This window comes from Enhydra lutris, unplaced genomic scaffold (assembly GCF_002288905.1).
Source record: "Enhydra lutris kenyoni isolate GAN:26980312 unplaced genomic scaffold, ASM228890v2 scaffoldscaffold4, whole genome shotgun sequence".
NCBI lineage: Eukaryota > Metazoa > Chordata > Mammalia > Carnivora > Mustelidae > Enhydra > Enhydra lutris.
Window position 1 is genome coordinate 6,247,919 of NW_019154088.1, and position 22,013 is coordinate 6,269,931.

Sequence of the window (22,013 nt, forward strand, 5' to 3'; positions counted from 1 at the left end):
TGAGCCCATGTCGATCTACCTCTTAAATACAAGATATAGGAAGACTCTGTAGGATATTAAATCCTATCTGAAAATACTTCAATGAAAGAAGCAGTTGAGGACTATGTTCCAGAATGTGTTCCAAGTGAGATTGGTCTCCAGAGATGATACACAAAAGGGTTTCTGCTGGTAAGTGAGTCTGAGAAGATCTGAGTTCTACCTCGTGTGGACTTAAAAGGCACATTAGCCAACTAGAGGATCTGAAAATTCCCATACTAGAGTAAACCCTGCTCTACTCCTGCTTTCAATCTATCTAACTGCAAAGTCCTTTTTTTTTTCCCCTTAAGTAATGTCTATTTAAATATCCTTGAAATTGTTTCTCCAAATATTGAAGGAGATATATTTACACAATCCTGTTGTTAATAATTATAACGCTAAAAAAAATTTTACAAAAATATATTCCTGTATATATTCCAGAAAGAGTTTACATACATGAGACCTTGCGAATCACAATAATTTAAGTGCTTAAATTACTTTAGAGAGAATGTTGAAGTTTTTCTTTTTTCAAAGCTATTTAAAATTTGCTTCTTCATTCAAAGAATATCCGCTTTTTCAAACAGACAGTATTACAGGCAAGTATATGGGTCTGCTATTTTGACTGTGGAAGACATGGAGAATTCATCATCGGCATTCAAAAGGAAGGCGATTATGTCACTACCCCCATTCAAAAATCTTCAATGGGTCCCTATTACCTACTAGATCAAGCACAAACCCCCAGCCAGCTGACTATTCAATGTCCTTCACAATATGGACCCAATCCTCCTTTCAAAAAATAAAATAATAACAATTATTGAAGGTCTCCTATGTTATTAGCACAATGGGGTGGGGGAGGGGAGTGGACCTGAAGGGGAAGATGTCTAAGACAAGGAAATTGTCCTCAACAATCTTCCAAACAGGAAAATAAATAAGTCAAGCCACCAATGACTACGGCAGAGAAAACCTGATTGTCAGAAGAGAGACTAAAAAATGGTGCAATAGGACTTCTGAAAAAGGAATTTACTCCTAACTAGATGCGTCTGCAGTTGGTAGAGGGCTTACAGCAAGTAGCTGTTCTTCCAGCTTCCTTGCCACAGCTATTACTTCCTAGATATAAATGCAGGATTTCATTTTTAGGTTCCTCGCCATGATGGCAATAGCACAGGGTCAGTGCTCAGCTTTTTAATTTATAATTATTTAATTATTTATTCCAGGAGGAAAAAAAGAAGTTCCTTAAAAAGCAACCTCTAAATAAAAAATAGGTATGTTTTATTAACTACAAACCAAGCATGAAATTACTGTCATTCTACATAAGTCATCATTTCATCTGTAGCCACCCCAAATCTGTGAGATATTATTTATTATGCCCATTTCACAGATACTAAGTGGAGGATTAGAGGCTCTCCCATGACTGGTGACAGAAGTGAGGATTTAAAGGGAAGCAGGCAATGTCAGGGGCCCTGTCTTTAACCACAATGTGGTTTAACTGCCTATAAACACTCTGCAACCCCCAAAGAATCATTATGCACCTGACATGCACCACAAATTTCTACTTCAACAACTTTATGTGTGCAAATGCAATTATTGTCCTCCTTTTGTCCCCCGGCGGATGGATGTCTGTACTTTGAAACTCACGGCAGGGAAAAAGAAGACTATCTGGATTGTGGCACCTTCATCGCAGGAGAGAGGCTGGCATGTTATTTTGGACTCTGTCGTTTTTTGTCTGTCCTACCTGTCATCTCTCCATCCGTCCTCTCCCCTCCGTCTCCTACAGCCACTGCCTTAACTCGGTCCTCATCTGTCTTCTGGACTAGGAACCCTTAGTATGTATTTAGTCTTGTTTCCCTCCAACGTACTCTCTTCCTTCTACAAGAGCTTTTACAGAAACATAAATCTCCCCGCCATTCCTTTTTGCTTAAGTTACTTTAATGGGCTCCCCCACTTCCCAGAGCAAGGTTGCCCTGGGGCGTGGATTAAATATTCAGATTTCCAGGACCCCCAGTCGAGAGCCTAAATTCTGTATGGCTGAGGTCTGCCTGGGAATGCGTATTTACAGGCCCCGTAGGAGCTGCTTATCACCAGGAAAGTTTGGTAAACAGCGCTCCACCGGATTAAGTATAAGCTTCTTAGTGTGGTAAACAAGGATCTTCACTTACCGCCCCTAATGGCCTCTCCAGCCACCTTTTCCCCCCGTGCATTCTCTCATAGGACAGCAATGTCCGGCCATGGGTCTGAACGCACCATATTGCTTCACACTTCCAAGACTCCACCTGGCCTCCATCTGTTCCCTATAACCTCTACCTTGCTCACCTGAAACACCTGCTGAAGGCCATCAGAACCTCTCAAAACATCCCCGCTTCTGGGAAGCCTTCCTCAGGTATTTCCAACAGAATTAATTACTCCCTCTTCTAGAACGCCTTACAACTTGTATGCTACATGCACTGTTAGTAGCACGTCCATTTATCTGTTTACATTTCTGAGTACTAATGAGTATAAAGGGAAGAAGAACCGCATCTTACTGGCTTGGTATCTCTGGCAGCTAGGACAGGGCTTGGCACTAATTGTATGGTCAATCAATGTCGAAGGAAGAGAATATTTTGGGGGATGCCTCCATTAGTCACCAACCTCGACTTTTAAAAAGCCAATGTTTCCTTGAGTCCTCACAACCACCCTGTTGAGTTAGTTATCATTCCCATTTTACAGGTGAAGAAGCTAACATGGAGGGAGATCACTGCTCCGAAGCGGCAGGGCAGAGATGAGCGTTCTGAGCTACCTGCCTGCTTCCAGAACTGACATTCTCTCTACACCACGCACTGTCTCCGTGCCAAGGAGCCTTCCACCATCCACGCCCCCAAACTGACTATCTGCCTTGCCTAAGAGTTATTTATATACTGGACAGGGTGCCTCCTGTCTGGGAGATGGTCAATTATGGAAAGCAAGGATCCTTAAAAATTTCCCATTTTTATTCCCAGAGTGTCTTGTTCAATGAAGAGCTTCATACAATGAATTTAAGCAGCACATATTTAGAAAAGGTCTTGGGAGTGAGAGCTTCCTGCCTCCAGACAGGTGGGTGGACCTACAGAGTAGCCCCAGTGCCCAACACTTCGTCATAAAAGGACACCAGCGAGGTAGATTGCGCAGGTTTTTAATAATCTCTGACTTAGCAACTTTTCTTCATCACTCACATTTAGTACATAGAAATTTTGGAGGTTTTATTTTAGCGGATGGCATTTATTACAAATGTGAGTTGGAAGAAAAAATTATGAAATTTTACACTCTTAGTCTACTTTTGTAAATCTTCAGTCTTAAAAAAAAAATGAATGTTTGGTTCTGAGGCAAGAGTAACATCTCTAACAGGCAGTGAGGGTGGGGAACCAGTATTTTGCCTCAGCAAATATTCTGAATAGAGGGTAATCAGCTACATCTTGTATAAATTACCAGTCTAAAATCATTAGAACCCAGTAAAATATACTTAACTTTAAAATGCTCCTGAAAATTATTTAGACCTTTTGGAATGATTTGGAATACATTTCAGGAGAGGGTACAGTGTCAGCCATTGTACTGATTATCATGTAGTATTGTTGTGCTTGTGAAGTACAGAAATTCCAACAGAGGGGTTCTAATTGATTAGATAATGGAGAAGTTGCTTTGTGTTTACAAAATACACTTCATTCTTAACTGACTGCACAGTCATCTGATATTAATATATCACCACCTTAGGTATCCTACTCCTAAATTGTAACATTCTCCCATCCTCAGAAAATAAATTCTAAAGCCTAGTTATTTTCTCGATGAACTGAGAAGGAAAAAAGCTCTCCTGGTAAACAAAAGCAAGAAACAAAAATACTATCTCACTACATATTACAACTAACCTGTGAAATCAAGGAACTAAAAATACATTCCACCCCAACAAACAAATAAGCAAACAAACAAAACTCTGCAGCCTCTCTCTCTGTTTAAAGATAAAATGCACAAATAAAAAATAAGACCCATGAATGTAAACATTAGATTCCTGGAACCTGAAGTGAGTATTGCATGATGTATAGAATTGTCCATTCACTGGGTCGTACACCTGAAACTAATGTAATGTTGTGCCGTCAACTACACTTCAACAAAAAATAAAATCAAAGACTGCCTGATTCAGTCCTATTTTACAGATGAGCAAAAGTCCAAAAACAGTTAAGAGATTCATCCAAGACCACAGAGCTAATTAATGTCAGCATTAGGCAGGGGAACAGGGAGGTCAAGGAGCTAATAATCACTGTTTCCAGCCAACGTTATACTCTTGACACATGAAATCTCAGTATAATCTCAGGGACAACGCTGAGGCCAAGTAGTTTTCCCCCCACTTTGCAGATGGAGAAACTGAATCTAGCAGATATTGTAAAACCGGGATGTGAGCCCACGTCTCTCTGCCTCCGAACTCTGCCCTTTCCAGTATAACCCTGAACTTAGAGCCCTGGCCTCTTGACTCACAGTCCAAGATTCTAGACAGAAACTCAAGCAGAAGAGAAAGCGCTCCCTACCAGGTTTTTCTTGCATCCTCCAAAATAATTACACTTGCTCAAAAGCAAATTATGAAAAAAAATGGGGCGACATATGTAGAAAATCAACAAAAGCATGTGGGGTCTAAAATTCAAGAATTACTTCCAGACTCTTTACCTGTCTATGAAACCAGTGACTTCCCCCAAGGTAAACCTCATCCTAAACAAGGAGTCCAAGCAAATGAGCCCTGAGTTAATCATGGGAAACCATTCACCACATTAAGCAATTTCCCTTATTAGGTTTGCCATTACTTTAAGACCTATCTATACACTTTCTTTCATAAAGATAAATAACATAATGAAAGGAAATGCCATCTCCAAATTCTGACTATATGTGTGTAATTTAAGAGAACATTAAGAGCAAATAAGACCAATCCTATTTTAAGTGTTATCGTAAAATACTACTTAGAATAAGAATCTAAAGTTTACGAATGTACGGATAACCAAAATATTCTAAGTTTGAGTTGTGGGTCCATTGACTTACCTAAGGCAGTGTTATATATGACAAAATGTCGGTAAAAGAAAACAATTTTTACTATCTCTCAAGGATGTAACAGAGTTTGATCAAATGTATCAATATATTCAAAATAGCTCATTTATGTGCAGGTACACATCACAGAGTCAATAAGAACAAGGTTTTGATTAATGTGTCCACCTTAAAAAAAATCTGTAGATTTGTTTATTGATTCAAAAGTGGACCTACTATTTTTTTTTTAAGATTTTATTTATTTATTTGACAGAGAGAGAGAAAGAGATCACAAGTAGGCAGAGAGGCAGAGAGAAGCAGGTCCCCCACTGAGTAGAGAGCCTGATGTGGGGCTTGATCCCAGGACACTGGGATCATGACCTGAGCAGAAGGCAGAGGCTTTAACCCACTGAGCCACCCAGGTGCCCCAAAAGTGGACCTACTATTGCTAGATGGTTGAATAAATGATAATCCCTACAAAGGAAAAGCAGAGAGAGAAAACCAGGAACCAAGTAATTGTAACATAAATGGAAACTATGAAAGATGCCATGATGGAATTAGAAAGTGCTCGTGGGGTGCAGAGAACAGGACTGGCCCACACCTGGGCAAATCAGGCAGGCTTCAGAGAGAAGTTGATATCAGCATTGGATTTCCATCAGTAAGAATCCCCTAGGCAGAAGAGAGGCAGGAACATCCTTTCTCTATGTTTCCCTCCATTATTTCCCTTTTCAAGACCTAGCTTTTCCATCAGCTGACAGACCTTACTGCTGGATATAGAAGCAATACTAAAATGGCTTCCTTTCATTTTAATGAAGATTTTGGTGAAGTCTCAGAGTTGTTTTCCTGCCGGTCATTGGAAAGGGAGTTCAAAACTACTGAGGGATAAATTTGGTAGATGAAAAGGGTTTCTATTATTGTCTTCTGTGACATCAGAATATTTCTAAAGGCCAAAATAAAAACAAATGTCAACAGAGGAAGACGAATTCTCCCCCCAGTCATGCCTCCCCCCTCTTCGGTCAGCCCCCCGCACCTCTCCCACAAAACAAGACGCACTTCAAGAAACTCTCTGAGGGCAGAAATATATGAAAGAAAGAGGAAGGGGGGTAAAGAACATGGCATCATTATAGACTCTTCTGAAGCAAAGTAAAGACAATGAGGGGAAAAATAGAACACGTGTATTACAATGTATAGCACCATACGGCTGTGTTTGATGCTCTGGAGGGTTTCAACAAGTACTGTTCAGCCAAAAATCAATTGAAAAATCAGCATGATAACAGAGCATGAGTTGCCCTATAATAGCCTTAAGACCCCCAAGGCTATACAAGTCCCTTTCATCTGCCACACTGCACTGACTCAAGGGGAACCTCACTTCCCCTCCCTGAGTACTATGCCTAGCTGCATTTCTAACCTACTTCTTTACCCTCCCTGGGAAAGGGGAGCGGACAAGGACCAATGATGACTTACAGTGGGTTTTAAGATTTTTTTTCCCTTTCTGCCTTATTCTTTATCTTTTCTTGATATTTGCACTCAAATTCAGCCGATGGTATTAGTCACAGGACTCTTTCCACAATATTAAATGGTCAGGCATAATCTCAATAACCTCGTAATAATACTGTTTTTTAAATGCCTTAACTAACAGACATTAAACTGCCCCTTAATAAAAATCAGAGTTCAGGCTTATGCAAATGTGGCATGTAAGCAATTCACAGCATTGTTATAAATATACATATACAGTTCATTCCAAGATTTCATCTCAATATTTCTTCAATCACTTCCTCACAATGTCTGGTTTGTTCAATTTATATTTCTACTTGGCATTTGGTGCAAACCCCCAAAGATAAGATACATCTGTCCCTTAGTCACAAATCTTGGCATTTTTACCTTAACTCAATCGTGAAATGATTGGTTGAATATTACCTTGCTTATTAACAGGATTTCCTCATAATAAAACACGTTATTTCCAAACTTTTGAATGTGACATGAGATGTACCAACTCAGTAGTGACATACCACGGCTTAAGAAGGACATATAAACACCCTGATCCGTGTGAGGGAAGGAAAAGCTAATTGGAAGTCAGCTTCCCTGTGATTATCAGCTTGTTTATGGGGAGGGAGGACTCCTCTGAATGGCACTGTAAATTCATCCCTGATTATGGCATTAAAACCAGAGTTCATTTCCACCAGCTCCCCACAAACCCCCTACCCAATCCATTTTGTTTAGTTACAAAGGGTTGTGCACTGTTTTCAGAGAATGACAGTTTTTCCTGCTTTGATTTTCTCCAGTTTCAGGAAAAATTAATCAGTTGCACAAGCCAGTTGTCAGATTTCACTTCCCTCATGGCAGAAAGCACACATATTCATTGTCTGCTATAAGAATAAATTTTAGTAATTTTTCCCCATGTCAATATGAATATTAGACTGACCCAATTAATATGAAATTCTTCTTTGCTGCTGGAACAGACAGTGCTGCAGAAAGAGCCATTTGCACAACCTGTTCATGATTATGGGCCATAAGGACACAAAGATGGCACACACATTTGTGGACCATCTGAATTCTTATACGGAGCAGGGAGGGGGAGGGGGAGCAGCATGACGTTAGCGTGACTGTCGTGGGTCATGTTTTTTAATCCATAGTATTGGACATGTAACACAGCAACAAGAGCTGATCATTTTGTTTAATCACCTTCTGGATCTTTGCCAGATGGTCTCTATTGAGAGCGCTGCAAACAGAGAGAGATGAACTGCGTCTAACACGCCACCAGAGCTTTCCCGTAAATGTCTGAGAACTGATTCCAACAAGAATTTAGTCTCAGAGCAGAAAGGGATACATTTAAAAACTATGTGCATTAACTATACTTTTCCCCATAGAATCCTCACTTGGCATGAATAATTTACCCACTCTTATGCTAATGGGATCATGAAAGTATCCCTGTGTCTTTAGTGCAGCTATTCTCAGCTTTCAGTAATTACCCCACCCAGTGAAAATAACATGGCTTCTGCATTGAACGGCAGACTAGTACCTGACAATTAGAAAGATCATGGCTGACAGTGGAAGGGTCCAGAACTGGACAGAGAAACCCTTGTGGCCCTCCGAGGAGTGTAGCCATAGAGTAACGCTGGCTGTGGGGGAGCCACGCAGGGGGGGAAAGGGTGAGAAGAAACGTTTTCCATTGTCGAGCTCTGTGTTTTCTGAGTTATTACCAAGATGTTACTTGAATAAAAATATGTTCCCCTTTACATCACCAAGTGTGAAAGACATTCATGACAAGTTCTGAAGAAAAAAAAAAAAATCCAAGAAGAAGAACCAGAGAGTTATCTTTATAGCACATCTGCATTAAGTATCTATTTTATCAGAATTGTTGAAAATCTAAATAGTAGAAAATCCTCTGCGTTTTGCTTTTTGGAGGGAAAAAGGATTACTAAAAAAAAAAGAAGAAGAAGAAAGAAAGAAAGGAAAGAAAAGAAAAAGTAAAAGAAAAAAGAAAATAAAGAAAAAGAGAGAGAGAAAGAAAGAAAAACTCATTTTCGACCTCTGTCCACAAAACTCCATGTTAGGTAGTTCACTGTGTAAAAATTATCAGGCTAAAACATCTGGGAAAGAAAGCTATGAAACAGCAGGGAACGTGGCTGGTTTATTGTTTATCTTTTGTTTATGAGGCAGTATTCAAGTTTAATTACTACTCTAAATTAAACTCTAACTGGCATCAGGAGACATCCCTTTACATGACTAAGTTAAAAAAAATCTAGAAATCCCAACTCTGGGTTTTTCAAGTAAGTTGATACATATAGGAAGAAATTACTCAAAATTAACAGCAATCATAGAAAGCTTTTAAGCATTTATGGGCGCTATTACATGCTCCTAGAGCGTTTATTTATTAGAAGAGTTTAATTTTATTTCTAATGGTTACTATTCTAAAAAGTCCTGAAAAAATCAACAGAAATTATTTGGATGTTTGCTGATGGCTGAAGGATGGTATTCTTTTGACTTTACTGGGGCAGGGGGAGCGGCAGAGGAAAAAAATGCAACATAAATATTCTATATACAACAACTTCTTCTGTGGGAATGTTCAATTATCAATTACATTCTCAGAGAATTTTTTTTTTTTATATACAATTAGGAAGACAGTAAGGAAAAGAAATGTCATTTACTTATCCTAAAAGTGAGTGACCAGTTTTGGATGAACTTAGCTCTAGGAAAAATAAAAGTTAAAAGCAACTAGCAAAAGATTATGCCAGATGGCATCTGTCATATTGTATTTAGGGTTATTTTAAAGAAATTGCCGCCACTATGAAAACATTCCATTGACGGGGTTTTCCTAGACTGAATAAGAAATCCCAGTAGAACATGTTCAGGATCCACTGTGGGTAGGCTGGAGGTTTTTATCCCTCCTTTAAATGTATAATTGGAATATTCTGGTGGGGGAGAAATCTATTTTATACCGATAGCACGCATTATAAAGTCAAAAGTGTAATACTATTTTAGATGCTTGTTTACCTATAAACACATTCAATATAAAGGGGTATTTTTAGATTTTCACCACCATGACTGGTAAAGAACTGTATAATATATAAATAAATATCCAGCTCTAAAATAATAGTCTCATTGCCTGGATCATAGTTGGAGACATCAATGGAAGGGTTTGGTAGGTGGCAGAGTTGAGGGGAATTATGCTGGCTTGTGCAGCCCTGTGTCCTGCAAGATTAGAGATATATACATGCTAGTATGTTAATGTATTTAGGTTAAACTGGGTCTGGCAACAGTATGGTTAACGTGCGTGTGGTGTGCAGTGTGAGCTCAGCAGTTACTGGGCCAACTGTCTCGGTATTTCTGGGAATCCTGCCTATTCACAGTGCAGGGATTGTTCAATTGCTGCAAAATGTACAAAATGAATTTTACAAAAATGAATTGTAAGGAAGGCCCCATTACAACGATTTTGCAGCAAAGATGTCAACATCAATTTTTCTTTCATGCATAGCTAATGATTAAAACAGCATATTCCATTTGCCTAAGACAATTTATTTCATATTGGCACATCAAAATATTGAAATACAAAGTTATCTTTACTCTACCCTTTTTATTCATTGCTGCTGAACCCATACCATTGTTCAAACCAGGAAAAATAAAACAAACTTGGCACAAAATACTTAAAACAAAGGCTCATCAATATTCTCCAATTTGTCAACATCTCAATTACAGCACTGGAAAAAATGTAAATTTCATGTGCTCTAAACACTGAGGGGTCTATTCTCTTGCCAATTCACATGCGTAACTCCCATCAGCGTTAATGGGAGTTACACAAACCCATCAATAATAATAATACTTTGTACATATATTGTGCCTTTCATCTGAGGCTCTCAAAGTGCTCTATGAACAAGGGGGCTGCTTCCTAGTCTTTACTCTGGCAAAATACACAATGAAATACAAAGCAGCTTTTGACTCAGCAGGTACAGAATTAGGGACCCCAAGCCTTATTATCAAGCCCCATTTTACTGATGGGAAGCCAGACACAAAGAAGGCCAGTTACTGCCCCAGAGTCCCCAGTCTGCACCCTAATTCTGTCTCTGAAAAACCAGATTTCTTTCTTCATTCTAATGTAACTAACAAGACAAACTCCCTCCCTTTGGCTGCTTTTAGCAAAAGAAATCAGAGTGAATGAAAATCTGGTTCATATTTATATAGTTTACTGCTAGGCATGTGCTGTTTGAAAGACAGAGTAAAGTCAGGTTTTACATTTTACCAAGTTTGTTTTTTACAATATTTCTAAAATTTGATTTTTTTTTTCTCTATTTGGTTTGTTGCACAAACACTAGAGAGGAAAAGATGACCTTTCACCTGTGTAACTGTAGCTCTTTCACTATCAAGTCATAAAATGAGGTATTTTTAGGTTCCAAAGTAAAGACGTGTATGAATCATTTTAGTAAAGATAGTCACAAAAAATATAAAGCAACATACATGCATGTATTGTTTTATAGCATATGGCTATTAAAGTTTAATTTAAAATGTGTATGAAAACATTGTATTTAGTACAATTCATCCCTATTTTTTCTGTTTATCATAATTTGTTTTGAAACTGAGTCATTTTACAGTTTTCCATATGCCTGTTGTGCTAATAAATTCTGAATACGCAAGAAAACTCTTTTCTAAACTACTAACTTGGTTTCCAGTGAAACATTATGATATATTTAATACGAGGAACATAAATTTCCCTCCTAGGTTTCCCATTATACAGCAACCCTAAGATTTAACCTAGGATAAGCATATGTGATTTCAGTCAATATCTCTGTTGACTTTGCCCTGCAGCAGATAATTAATCTTTCCCATAGAAAGCTAATCTGGACAATTCAGTGGGCCACATTTCAGAATGCCTTAAATACATGTTTAAAAGACAAACATAGGCCTGAGTATGACAAAATACCTCCGAGCCCAGCCTTCCAAATTTAGTCTGCGGTAACAAACAGAATACCCCCAGACATGTGTTTGGGGACCACTGATGTGATAAGCCAGGTAGGAAATTCTCCGTGCCAAACATTCCCTATTTTATAGGAATCATAACTTGTTTTTGCCCCTCACACTTTAATACAATAAAATGACCGACTTCCTAGTACTCGCACACATAAGCTACCATGTCCATTCTTTAATCCCACGGAGATAGGATAAAAGGAACAAAATCCTGCAGGGATCAAATCCTTCAACATGGGATAAGTGGGTGCAGCTACCTACAACATAGAGGTGTGTGGGCCTCTCTTTTACCCAGTGTATCCGTCTCAGAACTTTCCTCTTTTTCTGACCACCACCACCAAGAAAACAAAACTACCCGAAATGATAAAACTCCGTGGCTTGCCTGTTGCGGCCAACGATTTCCAGCTCCAGACCCCAGGGTCTTCTCGCTCCCCCTCCCCTTCTCGCTGGTCCTTTCCTGCTATCTCCCTTGCCATAACTCAACCAACCCAACAGAACCAGTCAGTTTTAAATTTCAGTTGGGACCTTCGTGACCTGTTAATGAATCTACAGAGAGGAGAAAAACTCACAGTGTTGAGTTATGCCTGGTGTTGCGAGCTGACTTGGAGTCAGAAATGCTTGAAGCGTTAACGTAATTGCAAGAATGTGAAAAATGAAGCGCTGGGCTCCTGAGCAAAGTGAAAGGTCAAAGCGAGCCTCACACACAACAAGTCTTTGGAAGATAGCCTCATTAGACCATTAAGCCTGCTTCTCTTTTCCTCTCTTTTGTCCAATGTTGAGGGTGTTTTGTTTTTATTAATAGATACCTCTCACACTTTGTGTTATAGCAGTTAGACGTGGTAAGGAAGGTGGGCTCATCCAAAGCTTTCCAGATTTAAGAACCCTGAGAAGTCCATCGCCATGCCGGGGAACCGCAATTAAGCCATGGCTGTGCAGATCCACGGGATTGGGGTCCACGCCATCCCCAAAATGCCTTCCACTTTGGTTTTCTTAGGTACAGCCTAACTGGTCTCATAAAGACAGTAGATAAACCTCAATACATCCAATTCACAAGTTCTTCCACAATTTACCATCCAACAGTTTTCACATCTGTATCAGTTGCAAATAATCCGGATTCTAGTTTGGACTTAATCACCATTAATGGCATCCTAGAAGAGAAGTTTCTTTCTATACTCTTCTAGGATACTCGTAATCCAAAACCCGTGGCCAGAAACTCGGAGTCAAGGCACTCACCCTACATCAACCACCCTCTTTTGAATGGCATAGACGGCTACAGCTCAAGCTGTCAAACTGTCCTCCACATGGAAGACTGTCTAATGCTTAAATATTGTGGCCATAAACACAGTCATAATAGAGATGAAATAGACCTAGGAGATCAGACACCATCTAACGTAAAATATTAAAAAGTAAAATCTATACACTTTCCTGGCCCACATTCATAATGTATCTTCCTTTAAATTATGATTTAACTATAGAAGAGTCATCCCTACCAATGTGTAATTGCTCTCTGTGCAATAGGTGAGTTTTAAATGGTAAAATTTATTCTAAATTACCCTAGGCTTCCTTGTCATCTGCAGTTGACGTCCCCCTTGCCCTCGGATTATTCTAATTTTTAGGGCTTGTGACAAAAGTCACCATGTCAGCCAAAAAGAAATGGGGACAAATAATCTAGGAACTTCAAAATCCATCTTCCCAAGATAAAATCCCACATAAAATTCACACAGTACTTCTAGAGCTCGTAAGAAAAGACTTGGGTATTTTATGTGCTTATAGAGGCATCCTTACTTGATGACAGAGAACTCCAACGGTTGATACTACAAACAGAATATCCCACTTATAGAATCATTCAAACTAGTGCATGATAGAAGCAAAGTAAGCCTGTCATTCTATTTACTCACACGCAGAAGTAAAGTGTAGATAACCAAATTTGTAAAAGAATTGGCAGAACTAATCAATTGTTATTGTAATGTCTACTTAAGGATTAGACGTCTCACTTCAACATTTTTTTTAAAGTAATGTTAAGTTCAGAGGAAATACATCAAATACATCGCAGCTCTCTAACCCGCCACTCTCCTGTTTACAGGGAGATAGATGTACTGAGATCATAAAATACTGAAGTTATTTTAGTTGTGTCTACTTTGTACAAGGAAAATGCTTGACCCTTTACCTTGTTCACTGCTGTTGTCTCCACTCTGCGAAGCATGGCCCCCACTGGAGGGCCCCGGGGTGCCTGCTGAGTGGGTAGAGGTTGCATCATCATGATCTCGCCAAGAAGCAGGATTCTGATGTCAGGGTGCCAAGAGATTTTTCCACAGTTACCATTTCAGCCGTAAGTGAGGAGCCAAGACGAAAGGTGCAGAGGGAGACAAAAAATGTACACATGTGAGTATTTGTGGAAGGAGGCATCTTTAGATTCCATACTATGGAATGTTGTCTTGTCAGCAATAGGTACCAAAAGTAAGAACTTTTAGAATCTTGATGAGGTGATGATTAGTTACATCACTGTGTACATGTGTTTAAACTCATTGAAACAGATGCTTCAAAGGGGAGCATTTCATTATACACGAATTATACCTCAATAAAGTTAATCTTTAAAGTTAGGAAAACACAAATCTAGAAGTCATTTCTACTCTTGGTGCCCTAACTGGGGCACACTCTTCCAAGAATGAGGCCAATACTCTTGGAGGCTAATTACAGAACATCTCCAAAACTCAACTGACTCCCTTAAAAAACAAAAACAAAAACAAAACCCCACAGATCCAAGAAAGTACAGGGCAACCCTTTGGATCTTTCAGATGCATTGAACTAAACCAACCTGAATGATCTCTGAAAATTACCAACTGATTATACCACCAACAGACACAGTGATATTACCCAACAAAATGAAACAACTATGAACTGTCAGCCAGCTGGATGTAAACTTCCACGTGAGCTCCATGGAAGCTTTAAAGTCACAGGGCAGTGCTTCTTTCCTGGAAGTATGACTTGTTCCAGAGGGTATGCGAGGCAAACGGAGAAATTATAGCTCATGCTACTTTGCTGAGTGTATTCTTCTCCTGTTCCTCCTCCCCTTTCCTGATCATTCCCAATCCCCTGCTGTTGCTTAAAGGAAAACAGGAATTCTAATGTACAGGAAGGACTTTATCAGCACCACATGAAGGCAGGCAAGAGATGGAATTTCCTCTGGCAGAAACGGAGGGTAAGAACAGCACACGAAGCAGGCCAGCCTTAAGGCCAGAGGCGTACACTTGTCACTTGCATGTGATGACTTCAACTAAAGCCCGAAGATCTCCTGGCAAGCAAATTCTTATTGGGGGGCGGGGAGATTCTTTGGAGGCAGAATAAAACAACATCAATCTCTCAAAGTCCTCAATTTCTTCTCACAAGAATTGGTAAATAAGGATTCAGACATTCCTATGGGCAGCATGCAAACATCTTGACCATCTGAAAGCAATCTTGCCATGTTGTCATTGTATATAGTATATCCAGAAAAAAAAAATCAGTCTATCATTTTCTTCTACATCAACTTTAACGTATATATAGAATATAAAATTTTGTCAAAATTGAATCAAGAAACCATGGTGAGACAAAATAAGGGACTATTCTTATTTGGAACAACAACAACAACAAAACACCTTTTTTTTTTCCCCTCTGCAGACCCACTACAAACTGACTACAAATTAATAGTTAGCATTTTTGAGAGATGATGAAATGACCCAAGGCTCTATAGATCAGGAATAACTATATCAAATCATGCTACTGGCACAGCCATCAGGCTAGCAACAGATTTCCAAGTGAACACCTGAAGCACAAATCTTGGGAGTCTAAACACAGCACAGGTTTAGATCTCTAGAGGTTATGTTTTAGAAAGGAGATTAGGGAACGGAGTCGAATAAAATGAAAATCAAGGTTCTGTGCCGCCTGTATTAAGACAAAGTCATGCCTGTGATTTCTCTTTTTATCAAAGTTAGAAACCACTCCAAGAGTTTCAAGCTAAAGGCAAACAGAATACAGGGGCTCTTCAAGCTTTGCAGTCTCCTCGGGTCAGCTGTTTGCCGGATGGTAATCAGATAAAGAGCTAGAAGAATTATGCGGAAAAAAGAGAAAAAGAAAGAAAGAAAGAGAGAGAGAAAGAAAGGAAGAAAGAAACAATAGCATGGCATGAGTTTATCCCTACAACAACACTGGCTAGAGACTTCTTTTAGAAAATGAAATAACTGAACCACATTCACCTAGTTAAACTTTTCCGTGTATACAGCGAGTGATGTTAATTTTATGCACTGCAGACTTTTTATTAAGCAGGCTGCTATAAAAGCTCCTTACCCCTCATGAAAATTACAATAATTAACCACTAACATCTCAACTATGTTTTAAGATAAATGTCATCCAACAACTATTATATCATCATTCAAATGATGCAAGTCTTTCTGTTTGGGCCCTAGAGTGACTTGGAGCGACTGCTCGAAAGGACTTCCCCTACTGAAAATACTGGTTGGCCCCCCTCAGTCAAACCTGTGCTGCGTTTTTAAAAGACAGACCTCATTCATTTACAATTCAGTGTACTTCTTCCAGTGGTTTTCTGGAGGGGGTGTTTTCTAAAGTAAAGGGATGGGAAACAAGCCACATAAGCCAATTTTACTTTAAAAGCAGCTGATTCCTCTAAGTGAGTTGGATCTTCGGTTTTCAGCCCAGTCCTACAACTTGTTCATGGTCACTGTTTAACATGCCATGCCCCCATCTCCTCTCTTTTCTCCTCCAAATCCTCAAAAATACTAGCCCCAACAAGTGTCATGAGATGTTTATTTCCGTAGAGTGTCTCAAGTATTATGACCTTGTTGGAGAGACTGACACAGACTAAGGAGAAACCATGGCATTCCTCTGACTCGAAAGAAGGAAAGTAGGAAAAACAGATGGATCTCTCTGGGCCTTCAGGGCTGTGAGGTTATCCCAAAGTTACCCCAAAGTTCCTATCCAGCTACACCATGGTGACAAACGTTGATAATCTGGTCAATAAGGAATTGCTACCTTTGTGGTCATAAAAAATTACAACCTACACAGATAGATAAAATATAATCCTTTACTCATAACACTGTTGTTTATTTTTTTCCTGAGACTGAAATATTTGTTTGTATCACAACCTCTTTCTTTCTTTTTTTCCCCCTCCCTAGATAGTTTCCAAGTTTACATCCTTCAAGAACAACTGCCTGGCTTTCTGCCAAATCATATGCAGAAGTTTAGAGAATCTTGAAACCAAAGTGGCATATGAAAGCATGTACAACACATGATGTAAGTAGAAAATAAAGAGAATGCTCTCTGAGTGCACGTGTGTGTGCGAGCACTCAGGTAGACCCATTGCACTCTACGTGTCCTGTGCTTCAACCCAAGTATCCTGAAGACACCCAAGGGCAAGGAAGGAACATGTTTCTATTCCCAGCAGCTTTAATAATTGGGAGTCAAATATGGTACTCTTCTTGCTCTTACGTAATTGCGTTAAAGAGCAGTGTTAGCAGGAGAAAAGCAGTGAATACTGAGTGGAACACAATAGAAGGAGATGGAAAATAGATACAAGAAGCTAGGTCTCCAGGGGCAGTATTTTCTATTTGCTGGGCTACAGACTCACAGCTGATAATGCAAGTTGTAATTAATATAAAAGCATGAGACAAGATGGGGAGAGCTTGTAGTAGCGAGGCCACAGGAGATCATTCTGTTACTCTCCTCTGTTTCTCATTTACACAGAGCTTTCCCTAGAAAACACAATTCTGCCTGTGTTTTCTCCCTTGGAAAAAAAAAAAAAAGATTTAGCACCATCACTGAATTTTGCTAAATCTGGGAAAGAGCACAGATAGGACAGGAGTCACTGGGCATAGGAAGCAAAACATATGCAGGCCTCTTTTGTTGAGGTTGCAGATATGGTGAAAATTGTAATATTTTACACCCCTATGGCATTTCTGTGGGGACCTGCTCACAGGAAAATACTTAGTAAGTCCTGGTAAATTGGTGGTATTGCCCTGTTTAAGTGATTCCACAAAGCTCATGGTTCTCCCATTGCAAAAAGACAATGGAGTATAATGTAGGAGCGTTTCTAAATAGATGCAAAACTGAGAAGGGAAGTGAAATGTATTAGGATTCAAGGTGGAAAGCAAAAGCCATACTACACACCAGTGCTATCTAAAATGATCTGAGACTCATCTTAGACCCCGAGTGAAAATGGATGTGGGATAGGAGAGAGAGCATTAGGTTCGAATTAAGACACGAGGGTGCCACCCCTAACAGATCATGTGTCCTTGAGCAAGTGATGCACTTCATTTCCCTGGGACTTCCTTCCTCCATCTCTTTAAAATTAAGAACTTAGGCAAGATAATCCCTAAGGACACTTCTACTTCTTATTTCCATAATTAAAAAAAGAAAAACTTTAAAATAAGTATTTGATTTTCTAGAAACTACACAACTAACATGTAATATATAACACAAAGTCAAAATTTTTATATGAACTTAAACAATACAGTAGTCTAATTCAGACCCTGTGCTTGCAGGTAGAAAGCTATAGTAAACATATATAAAGATATTTCAACCAGCAAATGAAGCATATAAGATTAATTTGACTCAATATGCTTAAACAACAAAGGTAAGATATGCTTGCATCACTACACATAATTAATGTGTAACATATTTCCTATGACCGTGTGATGTTTTAGTTCCCAATTAACATTGTGCAGAAAATATTTTTTAAATAAGATGAGGACACCTATCATGAGGTATTCAAGCCTACAAAAGTTAAAAATGTTAATAGTATGGTTTGAAAAAAATGTTGGAATTTCAACTTCATTATTCTAAAGTTGACATAAGAACTCAGGAGAACCATGCATGCTTTCAGAACATGGACTCACTCTTTAAAAATGTCAATAGAGCTGGGGTCTTTCCCTCATCTCCCTGCTTCCACCCTCTGTTGTGCTTTGGGAATTAATATGTGAGTAACTCTCAAAGAAGTGGCAAGTACTCTTTGCAAATTCTAAAAATGAATACCAAAATTAAAAAAAAAATGGATTGCTCTACTTAACTTTTAGAAAAAATATAAATTTCTTGTTTTGTTGGTATACCATCACATTAGAAAATGTCTCCTATAGGGGCACCTGGGTGGCTCAGTGGGTTAAAGCCTCTGCCTTCGGCTCAGGTCATGATTCCAGGGTTCTGGGATCGAGCCCCGCATCAGGCTCTCTGCTCAGCAGGGAGCCTGCTCCCCACTCTCTCTGCCTGCCTCCTCTGCCTACTTGTGATCTCTGTCTGTGAAATAAATAAATAAAATATTTAAAAAAAAAAAAAAAAGAAAAAGAAAATGTCTCCTATAACTCTGAATTGTGTTGGGATATTCATAAAACATTCAGTCTGAAAAAAAATGGGAAATTCATTTTTAAAGTATCAAAATTCTAATCCGAGAGTGAATGTCAGCGGTGGTCAAGTGCGTGTTTGACTTCATCTGATCACAGTTACACTGAAAACATACTTCAACCACACACCCAAAGTGATTTAAATAATGTAATTATTTTGAGTGGGAAATTGACAGCAGAGCTATCAACTTCCAGAAGCTACACAACAATAACGACAGAATACCCATGACCCCCACCATGCTGAATTGACGGAAAGAACTCAGAGGCAGAACTTTCCTGGAATGGAGACACTGAATAAGACACCGCAAGGTCTAGAACTTAAGAAACTATCTGATAAAATAAATCATTTGTATTATTAATATTATTATCAAATCCCATTATTTCCCCCTTGATATCCTATAGGATATCACTTAAACCTATCCCTCTCCTTGTTGCCTAATCCCTGCTGACTTTCCAGGTACTAATAGATTTTACCTCTAGACACTTGCCTGTATTCTGTCAGGGACAAGGTTCTTAACCCATTTTTAGAAGCTGTATACAGGTAAATAAACTTGACATTTCAGAGATGGAAAAGAAAACAACAGTGTATCTTCAGCTAAATTACAGCTTTCAACATAGAAATTAGAATATTTTTTTCTTTTATTAATCATATTATCAGAGCCAGTCAATTTTAAGTCACCTGTCATTAACTATTAACAGATAAAGTTGTATTTTCTTCCTTATACTTAATTCATCCAAAAAATAAATAAATGAGTTCCTTATGAACATTAATTAGAAATAATAATATAACTGTATGCACTTCAGGCAAATAGAGCTTGGCTCAGAGAATGTCTTTAAACAGATATATTTCATTTATCTAACATTGATCTAAAGATATGTGATATCTTCACATGTAAAGATATATTTTATTTTTTTCTGTACTAGACCTGAAATTATATAAAGTAGCAAGTGTGGATATCACCTATCATTTAGAAATACTACAGACTAGGAAAAGCATGAATATTCCACAATAGTTTTCAAATTGAAAGTTTTTTTTTAAAGAATTGGTTTCTTGACATGTTTATTTTAAACATAATAAATTTGAATGTCTGAGAAACTTAACATGAATTGCAGCTGGAAAATAGAGCTCTATTTCCTTTCACCATCTTATTTTCTTCTTCCCAATATTCCAAAGAATACTGTAATAGTTGTTTCCTACCTACAACAATTACTCTCATGTTTAATAAGAATATAAAAGAAACTGTATTATAATACAAAAATGTAAGCATTCATTATGAATTTACTAAAAACAACAAAATAGGGGCCAGTGTTGCACATTTTATTTTCTATTTAATTGCAAACTTCCTTTTATCATCATACCCATCATGTAAATGTCGATAATAAATGAACTAGTTTAGTATCTTGAATGAATGTAACGTACAAAAGGTTAGGACACCCTGGTTGTATTTTAACAATGTTACATCAGATTATTTACATAAAATTGCAGAATGTGAAATCAGCGTGACAACAGCCTGATTTACTGCGTAATAGTATATAAAACTCATTCTTAAAAGCCTGCCAAAAATACTTGCTTTCAAGATATTTGTAGCCATTACTTTCATTCAGTTTTATTTTCAAAATTTTCAATAAGAAAATAGAAGTCTATTTTGGCACCTAATATTTTGCTCCTGATGCTTTTCTCCTGCTTTCCACCATGCAAAATTACACTTATTCTTTCTTTTCTCTCTTTCACTCTCTCTGCCCTTGCCCAAGCCTTCCTTAAACACACACACACACTCACACACACACACACACACACACACAGTGCAGCTTGATACCACTTAATAAGTATAGAGGTGTATGTGTTTTGGGGGTGTCAAACAGCTGTCACAAACTGTCACCTCCACAAGAGAAACCTTGGCACACAACAAATTAAACTACACTTCTTTTTTAGCTGTCATTATTCATAGCCAATAAGTTGAAATGCTCTCGGCATTTCATGTGCAAATAAAACCATGAGGAAGCGCAGTAGATCAGAATAGTGGGCCAACAGATAAAACAGAGAAAACAACACGCTGTCTCAGGCCTTCTGAAGTGGCTCATCATCACCCCTGCACCAGCGTGCACCAAATGAGATCCAGCCTGGGGCAATGTATTAAATATGCATATCAAAGCAAATGAAAAAAATAAACCTGGAGATTCAAATTGGACACATTTACATGCTGAAAATGTCCCACCCATACCACTTCGCAGGTAGTAGTTCTGGGGTATTTTCCCCTTTTTTGGTGGGGGGGCGGGGTAGGAATGGAGGGTGGACTTGCAGAAGAGGCAGACACGAGAGAATTCGCTTTGTAGGGGGATGCTTGGAAAGGAATATAACCAATGCACCTATGATACAGAAATAGCAAAAATGGTGAAAACTCTGCAAGGTTTTCTCTCTCCTCCTGCATAAAATTCAAGTCTGAAGCAAATCTCGCCATTTCCCACTCGGTGTGCTGGTGGAACAAATTATTGCTTCCTTTCAAAACAAATAGCAGGGGGCTAAAGTAAAAATGTTATAGTTCAGAACTCTAGGAAATAAAAGGCTTTAAATTATGATGCCCAATGAGGTGGCAAGCCCTCATGGGTTCAAAATAAATCAGTTGTCATCTTTACTTGATTGGGGGCCTGAAAGAGGAGCAACAAATGTTACAGTTGACTCTTTTATCCAAAGATGATGATTGTTCAATTATTAAAGCGCTATCCTCTTAGGTACCACTTCCTTTTTGAGTATAATTTAAATATTACAATAGTTTCATAAATGGGCACTATCGGCCAATACTCTAGACAGCCTAGTTTATCTTATCTCTTCCCTGCAAACATCGGCATGTTCTAGTTCCACACATCCACTTGAAAAACAGTTGCCAAGAAACTATTCTAGAAAACCAAGTAGTCGAGACCCCTGGAAATGTCATGAGAAACGTTTTTGGCTGCAGATAACTGTGAACCTCTCATCCTACAAACCGTGGAACTAGATTCCTTCTCATCCCCCCCAACATTGCAGGTTGCATTTGAATTGAGAAACAGGAAGCAGTGAAAATAAACAAATAAATTACAACAACAACAACAATTTCTAAGGGAGTGTCATGCCTTGTGGACCACCACCACGCATCATATAGCCACATA

At 38.6% G+C, this 22,013-nt stretch overlaps 1 protein-coding gene across 3 annotated transcripts in view; it reads right to left on the reverse strand.

The window, feature by feature from the left end:
* The window catches only part of LOC111159889 (Meis homeobox 2), a 206,970-nt gene that overhangs the window by 177,176 nt on the left and 7,781 nt on the right, over window positions 1–22,013 (reverse strand). For all 3 annotated transcript variants that reach the window (XM_022522565.1, XM_022522558.1, XM_022522572.1), the window contains exon 7: window positions 13,652–13,766. In XM_022522565.1, coding sequence (XP_022378273.1) covers window positions 13,652–13,766 — 115 coding nt within the window. The remainder of the gene's footprint in view (window positions 1–13,651; window positions 13,767–22,013) is intronic.